The sequence below is a fragment of the Cyprinus carpio genome, chromosome A21 (genome assembly GCF_018340385.1).
Source record: "Cyprinus carpio isolate SPL01 chromosome A21, ASM1834038v1, whole genome shotgun sequence".
Taxonomy (NCBI): Eukaryota; Metazoa; Chordata; class Actinopteri; order Cypriniformes; family Cyprinidae; genus Cyprinus; species Cyprinus carpio.
Genome location: NC_056592.1, coordinates 16,920,763 through 16,942,298, shown reverse-complemented (window position 1 = coordinate 16,942,298; position 21,536 = coordinate 16,920,763). Strand labels below are relative to the sequence as shown.

At 36.3% G+C, this 21,536-nt stretch overlaps 1 protein-coding gene across 2 annotated transcripts; it reads right to left on the bottom strand.

Moving 5' to 3' along the window:
• Positions 1-949: 949 nt before the first annotated feature.
• LOC109105638 (proline-rich protein 7-like) lies at positions 950-20,688 on the bottom strand. 2 transcript variants are annotated; one of them, XM_042711074.1, is made up of 3 exons: positions 20,429-20,688; positions 5,963-6,742; positions 950-2,727 (listed from the first exon to the last, which is right to left on the bottom strand). In XM_042711074.1, exons 2-3 carry the CDS (start codon positions 6,261-6,263, stop codon positions 2,294-2,296), a joined length of 735 nt encoding a protein of 244 aa, XP_042567008.1. In that variant the 5' UTR covers positions 6,264-6,742; positions 20,429-20,688; the 3' UTR covers positions 950-2,293. The 2 variants fall into 2 exon arrangements, with proteins under 2 accessions (XP_042567008.1, XP_042567007.1); XM_042711073.1 differs by having other exon boundaries at positions 950-2,730; positions 20,429-20,676.
• Positions 20,689-21,536: the final 848 nt, after the last annotated feature.

Sequence of the window (21,536 nt, the reverse complement as noted above, 5' to 3'; positions counted from 1 at the left end):
TGTCCACATACACAAGCACACACTTTGCGTGCTACATGAACACTGCATGAAACACTTCAATGGTTTGCCATTCACAGTTCATGTTCACAGAGAAAGAAAAATGTGCTAATTAGAATTTTAAATTTAAATTCAAATTCAAACAAAAACTGAGTCTAAACTAAATTGAGAATCTTAATAGATCAAAAGAAATGGATGCACAAAACCCCTTTTGATTGATAGATCACAAACGGGGTACATTTGGTACATAATATGTCTCATATATTCTAATTTGCAAACCACAATCCACTTATCATATTGGATCTGAGAAGGCTGTGTACCAGAGCAGTGACGGTACTTCTCACTTCATCTGTGCAAACAGATTCACATAGCTCTTCTATGGTCGCTTAGCAACACATTGCTGGCAGAGAGAAGACCGTTTACATCTCTGTCTTTAGCTTCTGTTGTGATATAACTGAAAATATAAAAACGGAGAGTAAAATCAGATACAATCATTTTAAACAACTGTACTCTCCCAAAACAATCAATCCTTTTCTACAGATTAATTTTACAGTGTATTTTGGGGATGTGTTTTTGAAATGACAGTTAGGTGCAGTAAATTTAATTAATTTTCTCAACAATTCTATATTTTGGTCTGTGCAAAAAAATTGAATATTTCACATGGATTGATCAATATTTTGCCATTTAAGGTTAGGTACTCTTTAGTTGTTGTTGTTTGGCCTTGAAATGGTACTCAAGGCAATCTTTCCTTATCAACTTTTTCAAAGTAAATTTTTCCAACCTTTATTCTGTCATTTATGTAATAAAAAGCACTTGTTTCAATTTCCAACATTCGACATGGACACACTATTTCAACTTTGTAGAAAAATAATCAGTATATTCTTTATATAATTGCATTATGTAATTTAGTCAGCACAGGTTATAATGAAGCAGGAAACATATACGTGGGTTGTGGGAAGTATGATTCCTTTATGTTTTTGTAATTTTTAGGCGGTCTAGTAATGGCTGCGCAATTAAAACTAATGAACCAAAGACATCACTATGATGTAGTAAAAGCATTGTGCTGAATGTGTCCCCACATACACCACTATCTGCTTTTTCACATTTCCAAAATGGAGCTTATTTTAATCAAATACCATTTGAAAGCATCCAGCACATGCCTGAAAGCGGAGTTATATGCCAGGAAGCTGACAAAGACAGCCATTAGATGGATTGAGGTAGAATCATTTAAGGGCATGGAGACACGTAATAGAAATGATGGCAATAAAATGAAAAAAATAAAATCAAGCATTTTCACAATGTAGCAGTCACTACACTGATGACAGAAAACAGCCTAGCAAAAGGAATTCAGATGGTCTAACATGAAGAAGCACCAGCATATAAAGTTAAATAAATGCCAAAAATCCCACATGGCTGCAACAGCAGGAAGTAACGTGGGCAACATGGTGATGCATGAAAATGTTGACCAATCCTTTTCACAGGTCATTACAAACAAGGTCCTATCATCAATCTGATGAGGACTTCAGGATGATATATTTCATATTCAAAAAATCATTTTTAATACAGAGATTCAGAATCTGTTAAAAAGAGAATAGTGCTTTTGACATTAAATTAAAGACAGTTCCTCAATGTACCAACATGGTCTTATACATTAAGGTGTGAGAGACAAACTTCCAATGGACACTACAGACATTTCAAAAATCACAATTCTTCAGGGAACTTCCTTTTGAGGATTTGTGATTACTTTGAATACTTTCCACCCCCAAAGTTCAGATTCCTTCACGAAAAAGAACTGGCAGAAAATCCAGAAAGATATAGGTATTGTCTCCCAGTTTATGAAACAACATTTTTGCACAGCTGAGCAGCATTGTGTAGCTACAGTATGAACCAACCACTGTCATTTCACCATGTCGCACCCTGTTTCACAAAGACAGGGTTTGAAATGTCATTTGTATTATATCAGTGAGCCGCAGATGAAAAAGGAAGAAGAGAGGTTGTGAGGGGCGAGGTGTTGGTGGGCTGCAGACAGTTCCTGGGAGCCATGGCAACAGCATCCACATAATAGCTGCTGCTCTGCATCAGGCAGAGATACCACGGAGAGCAAGGAGGAGGACAAGAGAGAGAAAAGCGAGTATGATGGATTTTCAAAATAACCCCTGAACAAAGCTGAATCACCCTGAATTCTGCCCCAAAAGACAGCATTCTAAATGCCTCTGGCAAATTCTCCATACCACATATGACTCAGCATTGTGAGTGTTCATCTCAGAAAGTGGCCCGTAGGTATATTTTTGTGGACTCATACTGCTGTACTTCGACCCAAAAGGGGAAAGGCAGTGGGCAAACCATAGTGTTGATCCAGACTGCAGAGTCCCCGCAAGCCCATGTCTGTATGAGTCCGGCCTTCACGAGGCATGGTGGCAATGGCAGAGGCCTGAGGCTCAACCGACAGGTTATTGTGGTTAAGGTCCATGGTGGACAGTAGGTGCCCCAGTGAGTCCCAGCGCCTGGCCGAAGGTAGGCGTATTAGGGAAGAGTAGTCATGTTCGGGAAACACGGTCACAGGTGCCATCTTGCTGGTCTTAGACTCCTGATGCTCCCTAGAGGACCTGGATGCAGGTTTGGTGTAAGTTCCTCCTCTAGGGTCCGCCAGAACCTCACTGTAAGGGGGCGGTGGATCCTCCATCAATACGGCCTCTTCGTAGCAAGGAGGTTTTCCAAAAACATCTGTGTCTGCTGAGAAAAAACAAGCAATTCAGCAAAAAACAGGAAGTACAACAGACACTGAAAGCTGCACCAATCATGCAAGGTTTTAGTGGCAAAGTCCTTCACGTCATTAACGTTATGAAAACTCTTGCCTCATGACCCCAAGATATTAGCCCTTTCTTTTTCCAAGTCAGACCAGATATCATTAAACATATGCAATCACACAACTTATCAGATAAAAAAATATCTGCATTTTATCAAGAGGACATTAAAGAACATAAATGAGAACCCTGTATATTTTATCAGGGGAGGGTAGAAGAACTGAAGTTTTATCATTTTCCCCAAGGTCACTTCTCACTCCTAGATGAAAGTTAGGATAGAGTTTCTCCTGTAGAGGGAAGTGATAAGAATGTGTTTGGCTGTGACTAGGCAGTGTCCCCCAGTAGGGTGACAGGGTGTTCTGGGAAGATAGCACATTGCTATGCTGTTGGTAGGTCATTTTAGGTGGTTTCTAGTGTGTTGATAAAGGGTGTGCTGGGTTGTCAAAAGAGCCTAAAAAATAGAAAATACATTTTTGTCCAGTTTTAGTGTTTGGATGCATCGATGCTAGCTGCCAAAAGTCAAAGTCAGTCTGCACATTTTGGTCAATCAGAGTTGACAGAATTCACACAAAATTATGTGTATTATGGGCACAGACGCTAGAACACATATTGTTTTCATTTTTCATGTGTCTCCTAGCAACAAGGCACATTTCTATGAGACTTGTTTTCAGAACGACTTAAAAATTCTGGTAGTGTGTGATCCTCAGTTCTTTAGTGTATTATGCCCAGTTGCATTTATTTATTTATGTATTTATTTATTTTTGTAGCCATTTGCTGCAATCCTTGCTGCAATCCATTTGCTGCAATCCTATGATGCACATGATAATTAAGAAGAGCCTTTAAGCTAAGTCAGCAAGGGTTTGATGCCTTCTCAATTCCAGTCCTCGCGACCCCCTGCTCTGAACATTTTGTATGTCTCTCTTTGTTAACACGCCTGATTCAGATAATCAGCTCGTTAGCAGTGAGCTCCATGCATGAACTGTGTTCCAACTGACATGGTCTCTACACAGTGTTCATTGCTCCCTACTCCCTGAGCAGGGGAAATCTGTTGAAGTTTTACTTCACTTTGGAACATTCATTCAAAGACTGTGCAACGTCTTCACACACGGACAAGTGTGACATCATATACCTCGGTAAATAAATACAATTTAAATTCACATCTCAAACACTTCAATGCACTTTGAATGGAACATATACGTTCGCTTCGAACTGGAATCATGGCAGAATATCCTGTGATGTCCACTTCGCAGGGCACTTACGTTCGAATAGAACAAACGTCTGAAGCGATAAGAGAGACATACAAATTGTGCAGAGCAGGGGGTCACAAGGACTGGAATTGAGAACCACTGTTCCAGAATATGTTCAGATTTTAAAAGTTGTGTAGTGCATTCTAGCCTTTTTAGTCTTAATCATATATTGATTGCTTGATATGGCCATCCATACATTCTTTAACTGCTTGTAGAAGCCATACAAATAAAAAAAACAAACATTCACACATCACTACACCATCAGCTAAATGGATCCACCAACTATCCAGAAGACATACAAATGTTCAGACCTGCTTACACCATCAGCTAAATGGATCCACCAACTCTGGCAGTCTGCCTGTCTGCCAAAGCACATGATTAGCCTGGCACTAAATACTGCTAGTTCAATGCTGTACTCGTCTGCCTACACAACACCTACACAAGGCTCACTGTTACCATGTCATACATGAAAGAATGCAGCTTGGACTGCCCTCAGTGTGTGAGGTGTTCTGAGTGGTACAGCTCAAGATGGATGATCGTTGTTGCTTAAAACACAACATGCTTAAAGTATTAATAAAGGTAATAAAGGTGTAGCATCCTGTGCTTTGTTATTGGATTATGCTGATTGCTATATGAAAGATGATAATTCTAAATTGAATTGGAAAGTTTGTCAAGTTTATTTTGATGAGTTTAAAAAGCCATTAGGTTTGAAGGGTGTAAAGGCATTATGTGAATATTTCAAGATCATAACTTATATAGCATTATTATTAAAGTGGAAGTCTGTAGGAATTATAATCAGGTTACTGTATGTCTGATAAGGAAGAGACATATATAAAGCGCATTTCCATTACCCTTCAAATTGCGCAAATTGAAATTGCGAATTGAAAATACAACTAACGGAAACGCGTCAGTTTCGCAAAAACGCCCATATATTGCAAACAAAGTTTTTACACTCACATGAGGTGGTTTTTCAGGATTTTTTTTTCCCGCATTTACAGGTCACATGGCGTATGCAAAAAGTCATATGATCATTCTTCAATGTACTATAACCTCCAAGAAACACTTCATACATGGCTGCTCTCCATTATAAGGGGCTTCCCCTACCATTAATGCTTAGACAGTTTATACTGCACACGTCTGCGGTGCAGTGTGGCTCTGATATGGCCACTGAAGCACTCTAGTCAATGCTTGTGTTTATTCCAGCCACACCACACACATTTCTGAAGCAGCTCTCTTAGCTGTTTCTATAAAGATACACGCATATGCCTCTTTTGAATAAATGTAGCCAAAATCCGTTGCCATGACTTATCGCAAGAGGCAAAAGGTTACGTTTTAGTTGCATAACATTGGTTAATGGAAATGCCGTCATTTCGCAATACTTTTTTATCGACATTTATAAAATATCGCCAAAGATTTCCGCAAATCTGTAATGGAAATGCGCCTATATATAGAGCACTAATAACAGGCTGAAGGACTGTGCCGAGTCAAATTTGTGCAAATTAATGTGATTACAAATTTATTTTCACAGTTTCATAATTAAGAGACGTTATGCATTAGAAGGAAAGGGTGTAAGAGCAATATATGAAAATTGGCCAAGGACAAGTCCCAGTAAAATGGTATTTACAACTAAACAGGAAGTTGTCATACCAAAGGTCTAGTCCTTTTCTGAGTTTTATTTACCAATATTCTGCTACAAGTTTATTTTGTTAATAGACTTAATAGGTCTAAAAGCCATTAACCTCAAATATTGATTTCATGGAACTTTTTGGGCATGGTTCAATGAAACTTTTGAGCCACATCTTCTGAAAATGTGGTTGGACAAGTGTACAAACATTTTAATTATAATAGTCCCTACATCTCTAATTGCACAAAAAAAAATTCAACTGGATGATTGAGCTTGTTTAAACATCCTACCTTCAGGGACAGTCCAGTTTGCTTGAGGGAAAGTGTGTGTTACAGGCAGCTGTGGAGACATCATTTGAATTTGTGGGCAGAACTGAGGGGGCTCCCTGGGAGGATAACCCCCTCCAGTGCACTCCAGAGGCTCCATCTCCAGTGCTCGCAGGCACTGTTCCCTCAGCCTCTCTTCACGCCGGCGCTTCAGCTTGCGCTGGGCAAAGCTGCAAAAGCAGCAAAGCATGACAATGAGAGCCCAGATCAGCCAGAAACCGGCAAAGCATGCCAAAAACGTATAGGTGCCCTGTGACATCACCATGATTATGACTTTAATAAGGTTTGGTCCCTCCGGGATCAAGTGGGAAGATTTAAAGTCTTGAGTGGACCTGCTGATTATGTCATAGTTCACTCACCAAGTCTCATAACTACCATATTTCTACAAATCCCATAGTTTAAAACCATTAAGAGTCTATCCAAGCATTTGCTGAGCTCATTTTCTTGAAGTTAACCAACTGAAAGTTTCAAATTAAATGGAGGTCAGATTTCACTTGAGGCGTGTTCCATGAAAATGCAAGATGTCCCATATATTGCAAAAATGAAACTGAAGAGGTACTTTCCGAAGGTCTGCCAGAGCCTCTTTTACAATAAGGAATGAATATTTGCCGATGCTCTTTTCCTGACAGCAGGTGCAATGAGGGAATGCTAAAGTCTCACAGTGCCTGGGTCTCCTCCTGTGTTGTGATCCTCTGCTGTGCAGATCAGGGCTCTTCAGATCTCCAGAGGACATCAGCATTCATACTGCTCAACAAAAGAGAACATAGAAGGGGGCAACTGTCATAAGTTATGAACTTGTCATATTTTCAAAACACAGACCTTTAATATTTCACACACAATGACCCATTTCATAATTAACCTCAGCTGTTCAAGCACAACTCGCACAACGACTTTAGGGGGTAAGTATCAATTTCGTACATTGACAGAGTGGGAGTACACATAGTTTTCCAGAAAGATTGTGAGGATACTGTGTCAACTGCATGAATTTTCATTTGCTAATGTAGTTTGAGACTGCTTGAACTTTAATTATGGCTTTCAACATGGCACCACTTCGTCTGTTAATGATAGCTCTTGACAGCCAACAAACAAATACGCCATTTTTTCATTAAGATTAGGACAACTCATATAACCAGCTCTGATCCTGTCAAATGATCTATAAAGCTTTTTTTGGATCTTGGTGACCTTGAGGAAATGGATTAAATCTTCGTCCTGCTTCATTATCTCTCAGGGTATTTTCTTTTTGGTGTTCCCACAGCATGTAGTCATCCATATCTGATTGCTTCTACACACTGCCTTAAAAATGGATTCAGTTATATCACCTTTGGAGGACATAACCTATAGATTAACTGAAGGAACTACCTGAGCTGCTTTACACAGGATACAAGTGCTGGTCGATAAATAATGGTTGATTCTTTCTCTCCCCTTTTGTAGAGAAAAATTTTCAAGTCCTTTTCAAGTCATTTTAACATATCCAGTCATGACCAAAAATTTTGGCAGTGACACAAATTTTAAGTTTGCTGCTTCAGTATCTGTAGATTATTTTTCCACGTTTCTATGGTATACTGAAAAACAATGATAAGCAAATCATAAGTTTTAAAGAATTTTATTGGCAAAAAAATATAATGAGTCAATGTCTACAGTGTTGCCCCTTGTTCTTCATAACCTCTGGCATGCTAGATATTAGCTTCTGGGCCAAATCCTGACTGATGGCGATCCATTCTTGCCTTACTAGTTCTCGGAGTTGATCACAATTTGTGGGCTTCTGCCTGTCCATTTGCATTTGGGGGACTGACCACATGTTCTCTATGGGATTGAGATCCAGGGAGTTGCCTGGCCACGGATCCAAAATTTCAATGTAATGATCTTCGAGCCACTTCATTATCACTCTTTCTTTGTGACATGGTGCTCCATCATGCTGGAAAATGCACGGATCATCACCAAATTGCTCATAGATCGTTGGAAGAAGTCGCTCTTGCAGGACGTTTTGATACCATTCTTTATTCATGGCAGTGTTTTTGGGCAGAATTATGAGAGGGCCCAGTCCCTTGGTTGAAAAGCAACCCCACACATGGATGGTCTCAATGATGCTTCACCGTTGGCACAACACAGGACTCATGGTAGCGTTCACCTTTTCTTCTTGCTCTCATACCAACCTGCTGCCATTCCTGAGCAAGCTCTGCACTGGTGGAGACACGATTCTGTAGCTGACTCCTCAGAAGGAGATGGTCCTGGCACTTGTTGGACACTCTGGGACGTCCTGAAGACTTCTTTACTGCAGTCGAACATATCTCCTTGAAGTTCTTGATGATCCGGTAAATGATTCTTACAGGCATGGGCATCGCTAGGCCATTTTTAGGGGAGCTATAGCCCCCCTAAAATGACCACTCAGCCCCCCTAAAATTTTGAGATTACATAAACTGTACATGAATTTGTGATCGCCCCGGTCCGCTTTAAATTTCATATGAAAACGGCGGCAGACTTCGATCGGCTCCTCCCCGTTTTTTAGCGCGTTCTTCAATCCAGACCTCAGCTCAGCGGCACAGAGCGAGAAACAGAGGACAAGGTGTGTGTTTATCGATAGATTGTTATAATATCATATGTGCAGTTCTTTGTCATAAATACAGTCTACAAAATATCATGGGGGAGCAATCAGTTCCACATGTATTTCACTGCGTTCACCCCTCATCACACCACAGTTGTTTCCCCCAGAGAAAATAAAGCACATATAAACACATGCTTTATAAAACGTTGTTGCCATTTTCATTTGAATATATATATACCCTCATTGGGGGCTGAGCCCCCCTAAAATGAAAAACCTGGAATCGCCCCTGCTTACAGGTGCAATATTCTTTGTAGCGGTTTCTTTGCATGTGAAGCCGTTTTGATGCAAAGCGATGATGGCTGCATGTGTGTCTTTGAAGGTAACCAACAAGAACACAATGATTGTAAGCGCTTCTTCCCTCCTTTTATTACGGAAGTTCTAAGCGGCCATCCATTATAATTTTTTTCCTTTTTGTTTTCTCGTTATAACGACTTAATTTTCTCGTTATCTCGACATAACGAAGTTCGTTTTTCCCCCCGTTGATAACGACTTAATTTTCTCGTTATCTCGACATAACGAAGTTCGTTTTCTCGTTATAAACGACTTAAATTTTCTCGTTATCTCGACATAACGAAGTTCGTTTTCTCGTTATAACGACTTAATTTTCTCGTTATCTCGACATAACGAAAGTTTGTTTTCTCGTTATAACGACATGAAAGTTTTACTGTTGCTATAGTAACAAACTCAACTTTGACAGGCATCTGATGGACAGCCATGCAGGCGCTCTTACTGTTGCCTATATTTCAGCAAATTTTGCTTCGCCTAGGTAATAATAACGTCTACAATACTGTATAAATAAAGGCTGATCAATCACTGTTGATTTTTTCCAGAGACAGTACAACGAACGTTTTTTTTTTTGTAATTAACATGTTTAAATGGCAACACCGCGCCATTAGAGCTGCTTGGATTAAACTCACTTTTAATTTTCCCTTTATATGAAATAAAATTATATATAATTTGTAATTTGTAGTAGTCATTATGTGGCAGATATCATGTGTGTTATAAGCTTCTGTTTGACAAAGAGCGTTCATGTGTACGTGTAATGTATGTGTGTGTGTAAAAAAAAACCATTACAACATTACAGAACAAAACTGAATTAAATTAGCCTATGGATTTTACATATACATCACATTTCTCATCCAATAGTGTTAACAATAAAGATTAGTAATAAGGAAAAGAAGCACATCAGCCTACATCGTTAAATCCCGTCCTACTGTAGATAAACAGAACATCTCCGCTTATTAACTACCTAATCATTAAATTAAAATTACATTTAAATTAATCATGAGCCTAAAAGAAAGCACAAATATAATATATATTGGTGCAAACAGAATAAAGTGATGTCAACCTTGGTTTTGATAAGCAGTTATTGATGAAACAGAATGCGTTGGTGAAACTCAGGCATCTAGCAGGAACTTAATACACAAAATATTCATATTGATTCAAGCATTTAACATTTATGAATTAATTAAATGTCAGTAATAAACAAGACTGCACAAATTATAGCGATCACGAGGAAGCTCCGCGTACAGTAAAGTGGATAGTACACAACACCCCATCAGTTATATTCAGGTCTATAGTGCCACCTGCTGGCGCAGTTTTGTAAATTCTTAGAGAAAATTAAGTCGTTATAACGAGAAAAACGAACTTCGTTATGTCGAGATAACGAGAAAATTAAGTCGTTATAACGAGAAACGAACTTCGTTATGTCGAGATAACGAGAAAATTAAGTCGTTATAACGAGAAAACAAAAAGAAAAAAAATTATAATGCATGGCCGCTTAGAACTTCCGTATTTTATAGCAATCAGTCTGCCCTTACAATCTAATTAGTATGATAGTGACTTACCTGACTACTTATTCACACTTTCACGTGTGCTGGTGATATGATCAGTCAATTAATGTTAGCTGGTCATTTTGTGTCAGGATCAAAAAACAGTGAAATTTGTTTTTTGTGTAAAGTTATTTTATTTTTATTTATTTATTATTTCTTTTTTGGCCAATGAAGCTTATAGCAATTATTTAAAATGCATCAAACAACTCTAATAAACAACAAAAAATATTAATCAACAAAACAACAAAAACACAACATTTATGTCACTGCCAAAACATTTACCACAATAACAAAACAATTTTACAATACTGTAGGCTACTGTATTCCTGTGATCAAAGCTGCATTACTCCAGTCTTCAGTGTCACATGATCCTTCAGGAATAATTCTAATATGCTTATTTGCTGGTCATTAACCATTTCTGATTATTTTAATGCTGAAAACGGATGTGCTGCTTCATATTTTGAGAAAACTTTTTTTTCACGATTCTCTTATGAATATTTGAAATTGTCCTTTGTGTCAGAGTGCTGGAGTTCATCAGAAATAGAACTGGGCATCAGTTTAATGTCATGGATTTGTCATGTAGTGTCACGCCGCATCCACTGATAGAACATCACTGGGTTCTATTTGCTTTTGTCATGTCACACGAATCGCGTCTGTTGTAGACATGTTGTTTTGGTATTTGTGAATCTTAAGTATATTCATAATCAGCTTTACGTTTACCTGACACTGGAAGTCCTTTCACAAACTTGTAACTTACATGCTTAGAACAGAACCATGCATCTTTCATCTATATTTCTACATGGCTCCCTGCAATACAACTCTAATTCTTCAATCGCGCCATCTAGTGGTCTGTTATCGATACAACCACAACTGCTACAAATGATAACGGAGCGCTCCAGTGGATACTGCAAGTCATATTGAGGTAATTACAGATGGTAGACAACCAAAATGAGTAATACCGCCGCGCGTACCGCCGCCGCAGGGCCGCGGCGTTAACTTCAAGTCAGTCAAGTGTTAAAATCCTTCGCGAAACTACCACCAGGTGGCGCAAAGGGACGGATTGCGAACTGAATGTAATTGTAAAATGAGATAAAAGGAGGAGGTAAAACAACAATAACATTATGATATAAACATTGTACCATCTTTAAAAAACCATTAAAAAATGTACAGTGAGTTAATTTCAAAATGTAGGATAGTCTTAGGCTACAGTCTACTCATCAAAAATTAAAAGAAGACCTTTACACAAAGGATATGCTTGCTATTGTTATTAAACAGTCATTAAATATAAGGCCTATATATACGGATAAAAAAGCTAAATGTTTTCATTTCGGTTCATTCTTGGTTTAAAAAAAAAAAAATCCTTCAGGTCTCCATTTGCAGATAGAAATGAGAACGGTCCAGCATTTAGCAATAATTATGATTCATTCTGTTATTATTCTTGATTTTTCAAACTGCTAACACTTTGCATTTTTGAATTATGCCTTTACTGTGTGACCAAAAATTTTGTATTTTCTGTTTCAGCTGTTTGATGGCGCTGGCGCCTCGCGCACATTTATTGGAAACAGTAGCCGTTCACCGTGCCATTCGGCGCCAGCAGCGGTCCACTTTGGCATATTTTTGTTAATTATGATTTTTAATTTTTTCCCCGTCGATACTGAAACACGCGTGAACTACAAAGCCTATTTTTCCTAATGAATAATAGTTAAGCTTGAAATAGGCAACATCACGAATATGGAAACGTTTGGATTTCTCCCGAATGAGAGCCCAACCTTACCTTATGGTTCACTTTAAATTATTATTCATTTATTTATTTTTTTGTTTGTTTATAGCTAAGCCTATATTATTATATACTGCAATTTTATTTATCCATTAGAATTATATATTTGTAATTATTGTTCTGTTCTGATAAATTTGTAAAATTTAAAGGATTTGTTGTTAAGTGAAGAGAACTAAAAATATCCTGTTGGCACATAATAACATTATTAGGCCAGCCGTTATTATTTCTGAATGTAATAAAATGCAACCTTATACATGACTTATATATTCTTATATATATACTTATATATTTTTTTCCTCTCACAAACTTAATTTATTTTTTTAGCCTGTTTTAAAAAAATAAATAAATAAATAAATAAAATAACATGCAGCAAACGAAAATAGGTGATTAATCGGTTAAAATTTGTTACTGTGGGGTAATTATAATTATTATATACTTAGGAACAGAGTCTGGGCCTAATCTAGGCTATCCAGGGTTTTTTTTATTTTTTATTTTTATTTTCATTGCATCTGAAAATGACTTTGTGCAGCACATTCACGCTCAACCTGCCTCGCGCGTTGCTCAGCTGTGGACGATTTAAAAATGTTTGAAATAAAGGTTGCTGTCCCATTTTATACAGGAATTGTTCATTTAAAAAAAAAAATCGAATTTTGTTAGTTCTAATTATATTGTTAACACAAGTTAATTTAGGCTATTTAACATGCACTGTGACATTTTACTACCCTTTTTAACTTATAAACTCCTTGAGATTTTAAAGTCAGTTTAATAGTATTGAAGTTCAAGTTTTTTAAAAAAAGGTTTTAAATGCTTAAATTATTTCTATGAATTAATAATATGTTATCAAGTTTTAATTGCTTAAATTATTTCTATGAATTAATAATATGTTATCATGTTTATTCTTGTAGAAAATAAGTGTTTATTCTTTAAGAAAATAAGGGAAAAAATAAGGGACGATCCAAATATTATTCATATTTGTTTTGCTTCACCTATTTATGTAAGATACAATTATTCTAAAAAAAATAAAAAAAATAAAAAAAATAAAAAAAATAAAACATAATGTAATTAAAAGTGCCATCGGCCTGAGTAAATTTGACCATTATAGAATTGTGACTTTAAAGGTTAGTGATTTAGGAGGTGAAAAATACTGTGAAATTACAAATGTTATGGGATTTTAAAGCATAACAACTGAAGGGCTATGAAACGTTAGCCCAGTGGTTCTCAACCTTTTTTTTCCAACGGGCCGCACTATGGTGCGAGTGCAAGTCTCGCGGCGGCCGCACGCATATCATTTAAATATTACGTTATCAATACAAACCAACCTGATTTATAATATTATAGCCTAAATATTATGATATTTCATCGATTACATTCATTGAAATAAATTAATAAATTTCTACTCCCCATAAATAAAACACCTGATGCTGTCGGGAGCTGACCAATTTTGTGAAATTCGGCTCGAAAGGAGTAACAGCACAATGAAGTTGCGATTGTAAGTTGCAGTCTGTAAGACGCGCACGGGAGCATGACTTAACGCGCGACATTGCAGAAAATTGTGCGTTCACAAATGTAGCCTATGTTGATCCAAATATGGAAAGCACTTTCGAATTTAATAATATGAGGTTCTCTCCAGAGATGTTTTTCCACATTTCTGCAATTAAGGATGATTGCTGCGTAGTATGGGTGATTCTATTTGCCTGAACTTCTTCAAGTGAGTCACGGCGCAAAACCGAAAATCCAGAACTCTCCTTCACTGCTGATACTGTGACTATTCTTGTTTGTATGTGTTCATTTGCTGGCATTTCCACACTTCTTTTTACTCCCTTAAAAACAAATTTGTCAATTCTGATGCTCAATTTTACCGAACTAATGGCTGTTGATGACTATTTGAATTGAATTCTGCCAAAGTACGCGCTTGTATGTGTTCATAAAATGCGGAATGTCAGCCCGATCTCACGGCAATTCGTACATATTTTACGAGGTGGCTAATTCGTACGAATTCGTACGACCACACTCGTACAAATTCATACGATTTTTGCCAAATCGTACGTATTTTACGAGTTGCACATTCGTATGAATTTGTACGAATGAACCTACACACAAAACCCCGCCCCTAAACCTACCCGTCAGTGGGGTCTAGCCAAATCGTACGAAATCGTACGAGTGAGGTCGTACAAATTTCGTACGAATTAGCCACCTCGTAAAATACGTACGAATTGGTCGTGAGATAGCGTTGGGAATGTAGGTCTGCTCATGTCTGAAAATAATATATGAAAAACAAAATAATTTTACATATAAACATTAGGCTATAGCTTATATTTTTAGTACATTTTTAAATGAATGTAAAAACTAAAATGAATTGTAAAACTGAAAGTTATTTTTTTTAATTGTGTTCAGCATGGTGGGGCCGCATTTGAATTCGTGACGGGGCCGCGGGTTGAGAACCGCTGTGTTAGCCAATAAAGCATTTTTTTTAAACAATGGCACTTAAAGTTTTGAACTAAAATATTATTTTCAACCATATAGCCTGTGAATAAACAAAATGCATACTTTTCAATGAAAGAACACTCAGAGTTTGCTTCTGGTTTTTGGATTTGTACTTCAATAATGAGCTCCAAGTTTAGGAATAGCCAACACGGTTTTTTTTTTTTTTTCTTCTCTCTCTCTCTCTCTCTCTCTCTCTCTCTCTCTCTCTCTCTCTCTCTCTCTCTCTCTCTTTCTCTCTCTTTAACTCTCTATTTAATTAACAGCATTAACTTACAATGAAATACATCTTCCTTCAGGTAGACTGAGTGTTTTTTCTGTCTTGCTAAATGTTGGGCTCATGATCAGTAAGTTGTATTCGCTCAAACTGATTTAGTTAAATCAAAATTTGCGGACTTTGAAGCTGGGTGCAGTTAGCGCGAGTCCCGCGCGCTGTGAAGCGGGAGATGCTGATGGAGGACTCCGCTTGGTCTTAAAGCCTTCCGCAAACGCTACGTTCACAAATAACAATGATTTTCGTAAAATAATGATTAATTATCAATTAATAATTTGTTATTATTATGGTCTTGGTGAAAACAATAATATGGGCTGCGGGAAAATAATGAATAAAAAGAGTAAGGCTGCTGTGAGTGCAGGCATGTTCAAACACAGTAACATGAGAACACAGCGTTCCTCACAGCCAAAAAACAGACCGAATTCAGTTCAGCTGGAGGGGGTTGGGGTAGTTATGTATAGCTTGTGGGGGTCGAGATAAAGGTATGAAACTCTTGTACTTTATATGGACAGTCTTATGAGGGTATCAAACTTGCAGAACAGGTTTAGATAGGACTCGTCATTTTGGTTTTAGGGCAACTTTGAAGAAAGGTTTTGATCCACTTCAAATGTTGACTAATGTATAGCAATATAGTTTATTAGTTATTATAACTTCAGAGGAAGTTTGCCTTAACTCAATAAAATAAATAAATTAATTCGCAAAACGACATCCAGACCAGTCCAGACATCAGTATGATCCGTCTATGATGTTTTATAGGCTTTTTTAGATTTGGGAATACACATGCGTTACAGACATGACAAAAAAAACTTTTTGGAGACATTATTATTAATTAATTAAATTTTTTTTTTGTTTGTTTTTATTTTTTTTAGCCTATTTACAATGCACAAACCAGAAGCAACAATATCTGCAGAGAAGGGTTGGCCATTCTCAAAAAAAATATCAATTTTATTTCAATTTTCGTTTTTGTGTTTCAGAGGAAAAATCAGTGTTAAGGCATCTCTCCATTACAGACCGTTCTGAAAGAAGAATTTATGCAAACGCGTATAAAATGCTTTAAAAAACTTTAACAGAGATGTCTAGAGGCTATTTAATAGGTCTGCCTCCCATGTAAGATTTTTCTAGTTACTAGTCGTTCATTTGTCATTATTCAACTAATCGCAGGATTATATTACATTTACATATATAATCCATAATGAACCTTAATATATTTCGCGCTCAAGCACATGCATAAAGTTTGCCCCAAAGCACAGGCAGAAGTAGCCCAATAATTGTAAAAAAAGGAGACATTTTAATTATTTATTAATAAACAAATGTTTTCTTGTCGGCTGCAAGATGAAATTCACAGTGCTGCCTCTCTCCACATGAACGCGCCTTTAAAGAGACATACAACCTTCACAGATTACACAATGCTTTCGTTCTGAATTGATCAGCCCGATCTCACGGCAATTCGTACATATTTTACGAGGTGGCTAATTCGTACGAATACGTACGACCACACTCGTACAAATTCATACGATTTTTGCCAAATCGTACGTATTTTACGAGTTGCACATTCGTATGAATTTGTACGAATTACCTACACCAAACCCCGCCCCTAAACCTACCCGTCACTGGGGTCTAGGCAAATCGTATGAAATCGTACGAGTGAGGTCGTACAAATTCGTACGAATTAGCCACCTCGTAAAATACGTACGAATTGGTCGTGAGATAGCGTTGGAATTGATTCGTTTAAAAGACATTTCAAGCTTTCTGTAGATATATTTCTCATGTATGTGAGACACCACAATTTTAAGTTAATTCATTATCAGGGAAAAAATTCAAGTGATCTAGAGGGCGCCTCCCTGTCCTGCATGCGCATTAATAATTTTCGCACAAACACTTGAATATAAATAATAATTCACATTTTGCATATGGATTACAAAGTAAATATTTTTTACATGCAATTATCCAAAATAAAACCAAAACATTTTTGTAATGAAGATACAATATGTAGACAAATAAGAATAAATGCTGCGTGCACTCAGCATCATGCAGAGCAAATCTTGCACTGATATTTTACGGAATATTATACAAACCTGCATTTAAATGCGGCTGCAATTTATTTATTTATTTTATTTATTTATTTTTACTTTATTTAAATTATATGAAAGCAAGCAAAGAAGACTCGATTTAAAATCACTGAAGTTTGTCAATTAATGAAGCTCTTTTTTTTTTTTTTTTTTTTTTACACTCGTGTGCACTTTGTTGATAAGTGAGGACGTTTTATTAATCCATCCATTCTTTACAGTTGCAATGATTTAGTTAAATCGTGCAGTTTAATTTATTCGTTTCTTGTTTTAATTAGGCCTAAATAATGGGAGCGAAATTATACAGTGCCTTACGTTTTACTAAAATAAAGAAAATAATTCATAAAACACGCAAGCCTAGCTCACAATAGGCTATCACTTTTATCACTTTTAATTTTCTTTTTAATAATATAACACATAATTCATATTATATAAATAATACTGCACACTAGTTAAATGTGTCAAATCTAAAATATGGTGTAGAGAAAATATAAGCACAGGCTCATAGGCTTGACATTTATCCTGCTTGAATTCGTTCTAAGAAACGCACATATCTTCATAAGGACTAAACTTTCATCTGTAAACACTTAAATATGAATAGTTATTCACATTTTGCATATGCATTACAACGTAAATTATTTTTTACATGCAATTATCCAAAATAAAACAAAACAAGATTTGTAGTGAAGATAAAACAAATAAGAATAAATGCTGCGCATGCACTCAGCATCACTCGCGCCACGCAAATCTTGCACGCAGACATTTTACACACCTGCATTTAAATGCGGCTGCATTTTTTTTTTTTTAACTTAAATTCTATGTAAGCAAGTAAAGGCGGCTCCCTTTAAAATCACCGAAGTTGTCTATTAATGAAGCTCTTTTTTTTTTTACATCATTTGCAGTTTGGTGATTATAATGAGAGAACTTGAGTTTAATCGTGAGGACGTTTTATTAATCCGTCCATTCTTTAGAATTTCAATGATTTAGCTAAATCGTGCAGGTTTAATTTATTCGTTTCTTGTTTTAATCAGGCCTAAATAATGGGAACGAAATTATACAGTGCCTCACGTTTTACTAAAAGAAAATAATTTATAAAACAAGCAACAATTTCTTACAGACAAATATATTTTCCCAAGAAGTTGTCTGTCAAAATAAAGCACAGTTAACGAATAACAAAAATGCATGTTGTTTTATTAAAGGAATTTTAAAATATAAATTAAAATATAGGCCTAATATATGAGAATATTGACATTTTGCATATAAATCCATGTAGCCTAGCTCACTAAAATAGGCTACCACTTTTAATGCTCTGATGCAAAGTAAACCACAGTTTCTTTTAAATAATATAACACATAATTCATATTATATAAATAATACTGCACACCTATTAAATGTGTCAAATCTAAAATATGGTGTAATACTGTGTAGCTTCGAGAAAATATAAGCAAAGGCTCAGGCACAGGCTTGACATTTATCCTGCTTGAATTCGTTCTAAGAAATGCACATAACTTCATAATTACCAAACTTTCATCTGTGAATATTAAATATTTTAACTATAGTGTTTTTTCTTTCATTTTCCCTGACTGCAGCCGTCAAATGTAACACATCAGAGAGGCAAAACTGACGTCTATTTGCGAAAATGTGCTTTGATGCGCTTGTTTGAAAACTTGTGATTAAAGCGCCACTCAGCGGTCAAAAGCTGCAAATGCACTTTGCAGACGCCGCGGCGGCGGTACGAGCGGCGGTAGAAGTGACGTTTTGGATGTCTACCTACTGTATAATATGTCCAATTAATATTTTGAGTTCAATTATTTACATATCATGCGGGTGGCCGCATGATAAGCAGGAAAATTATGCAGTGGTCTTTATCACCCTGCAGAGGTTTCTTTTGCAAATAATCTGCTCACTATACACTAGGTCTGCACGATTAATCGAATGTGATTGTCATGCACATCTTGGTAGTAAAGCCGGTTCTGTGATTAGTAGTAAATCTACAGCACCTGCTTTCAGATGGAGCAGCATTTACTACACAGAGCCAAGCTTCGCAAAATCGCGTTCATAATCGCAGATGATTTAATCGCGCGATTATGAAATCGAAGAAATTGTTCTGCAATTATGAAACCTGTTTGCGTAGCTCGTCAGTGCTTAAATGCTGCTCCATCTGAAAGCATGTGAAAATACCACATTTAATAACGTTTTTACTCCAAACTCACTTCATAAAGTCAGTCGAGTGTTTGAAATAAATCCTCCTGTGAGATGATATGGCTTCTTACACAGCATAAGGCATGCAACATATTTCATAGTATTCTAAGTAATAAAGGCTATGTCTATTAGCATTGCATTATTATATACTTTATTATAATAAAAAAATATTATAAAACGAACTCAGATAAACCATATATTGTGGTATTCATGTGTTTATTAGTCACATTGAATTAATGAAAGCAGTTAAATCTTCTGTTTATTCAGCAACCGCGTATTTGGAGTTTCAGATTTACTGATTTACTGCTGATCACAGAACCTGCTTCACTGAAAGATACACATGACAATTGCAGCTTCTGCCTAATCAAGATTTATCGCCTTATATGCGATTAAATTTTGATTAATCATGCAGCCCTACTATACACTATCCCTCAGCCTTGCTTCACCCCCTTGTCATAGCTCCGCACCCCCCAATATAGAAACCACTGGTTTAGAGGAATGGTCAGAGAACTCTATTAAACACTAGCTTTTCTTACATGAATGAGGAGGAGGTTGTCATCACCTCTTAACTAAAGAAACAATGTGACTTTGCCTAACCTCTGTAATGTCCCCAATTATTAAAATGTTATTGATATAAAGGCATAATGCATTGCATAATACTGTATGCTTCTTTTTAAATAAATAAATAAATAGCTAGAACCTTCAATATTTAATTATAGGCTATAATGTTTATGATATAACCAAAAAACATTTAAAATAAAATAAATAAATATTTACAGGGATGGAAATGTATTTTAACTAAAGCACTGAAACTGCGTTTTTAATATTTTGTAAGCTTATATCTCCAATCATCACAATAAATGAACAAATCCATAAATAAACAATCCAGATGCTCTTTTTTCAATATAGGCTAGCTGTAACGATGTGCAGTCTCTCAGGTGTGTGATTTTTGTGGAAAAATTTGGTAATTGGTAATGATAGACACATATATTACAAACAGTAAAAAAGAAAAAAAAACTTCATGTTCAGAACATGAAAATGTTAACTTACAAAGGTCTGTATCACCTTAGAGCTGCCATTAGGTGTAGCCTATATTATATATTCGCTTTTTCATAATACCTTTAACCACCTATAATATAGCTTATGTTGGTTATTTATAAATAGAAACAAATACGTTGCTTTAAGAGCGTACTTACATGATAAGCGCCTTCCAGTCACGCGTGAGTTTATATTCAGAAGCGTGACACCATTTCAATGGACAGGACGTGAGTCAATCCAAATAAAGTTGAGGTAGTAAAGCGCGGAGGTTAATGGGCACCTGTAATTGACCCGCGCGCATCATGAAACACCCGCATTGGCAGCACGATTCTGTGTATCAAATTGAGAATAACGGTTCTCCAAACAAACTGACATGATCGCTCCTCCTTTTTAACTGTTTGTAGATCAAAGCGATTGAAATGGCACAATTTTGTCTGAATAGGCTTGTTTGTTGTGTCTATTTAATGAGATTAGTAATCTCTCGGGTTGTTGTTGATATGACTATTAAAGGTGTTGTTAATTATTAGACCAATTTTTACTTTATTTTCTTTCTTTATTTCTTTATATATATATATATATATATATATATATATAAATTGACCTTGGCTTTGACCTTTAAAATAGCCTACATTAATACAAATCAATACAAATACATTCATGTAAGATGAAGACATATATGTTACATATGAACATGCTCAAGAACATTTTGCATAGGAGAGAAAATGTTCAAGAGCCTTCTGTATAGGCAAGAACATGCTTAAGAGCATCCTGCATAAGAGATAACATGCTCAGGAAAATTTTGCATAAGAGAGAACATGCTCAAAAACATTTTACTTGGGAAGAGTATGTTTATGAGTATGTTCATGTATAGGAGATAACGTGTATAAGAACGTTTATAATAGGATAGAATCATGTTCAAAAACATTCTGTATAGCAGTGTTTCCCATCCCTGGAGACACCCCAACAGTATACATTTTGGATTTCTCCCTTATCGGACCCATCCATTTCAGGTCTTGGCATTTCTACTAATGAGCTGATGAGTTTATTCAGGTGTGTTGGATTAGAAAGAGTTTGAATGTATAGTATTGGGGTGCCTCCAGGGACAGGTTTGGGAAACACTACTGGATAGAGTGCAACAACAGCCTTTGTTCCTTAAGTATTTTTCCCATTTGGGATTTTAAAAAGTTCAGAGGTGATTTACAACATTACAAACCTTATTTGAGAATAAACAAACAAAGAACAGAGACACAAGACAATGTTCATCTT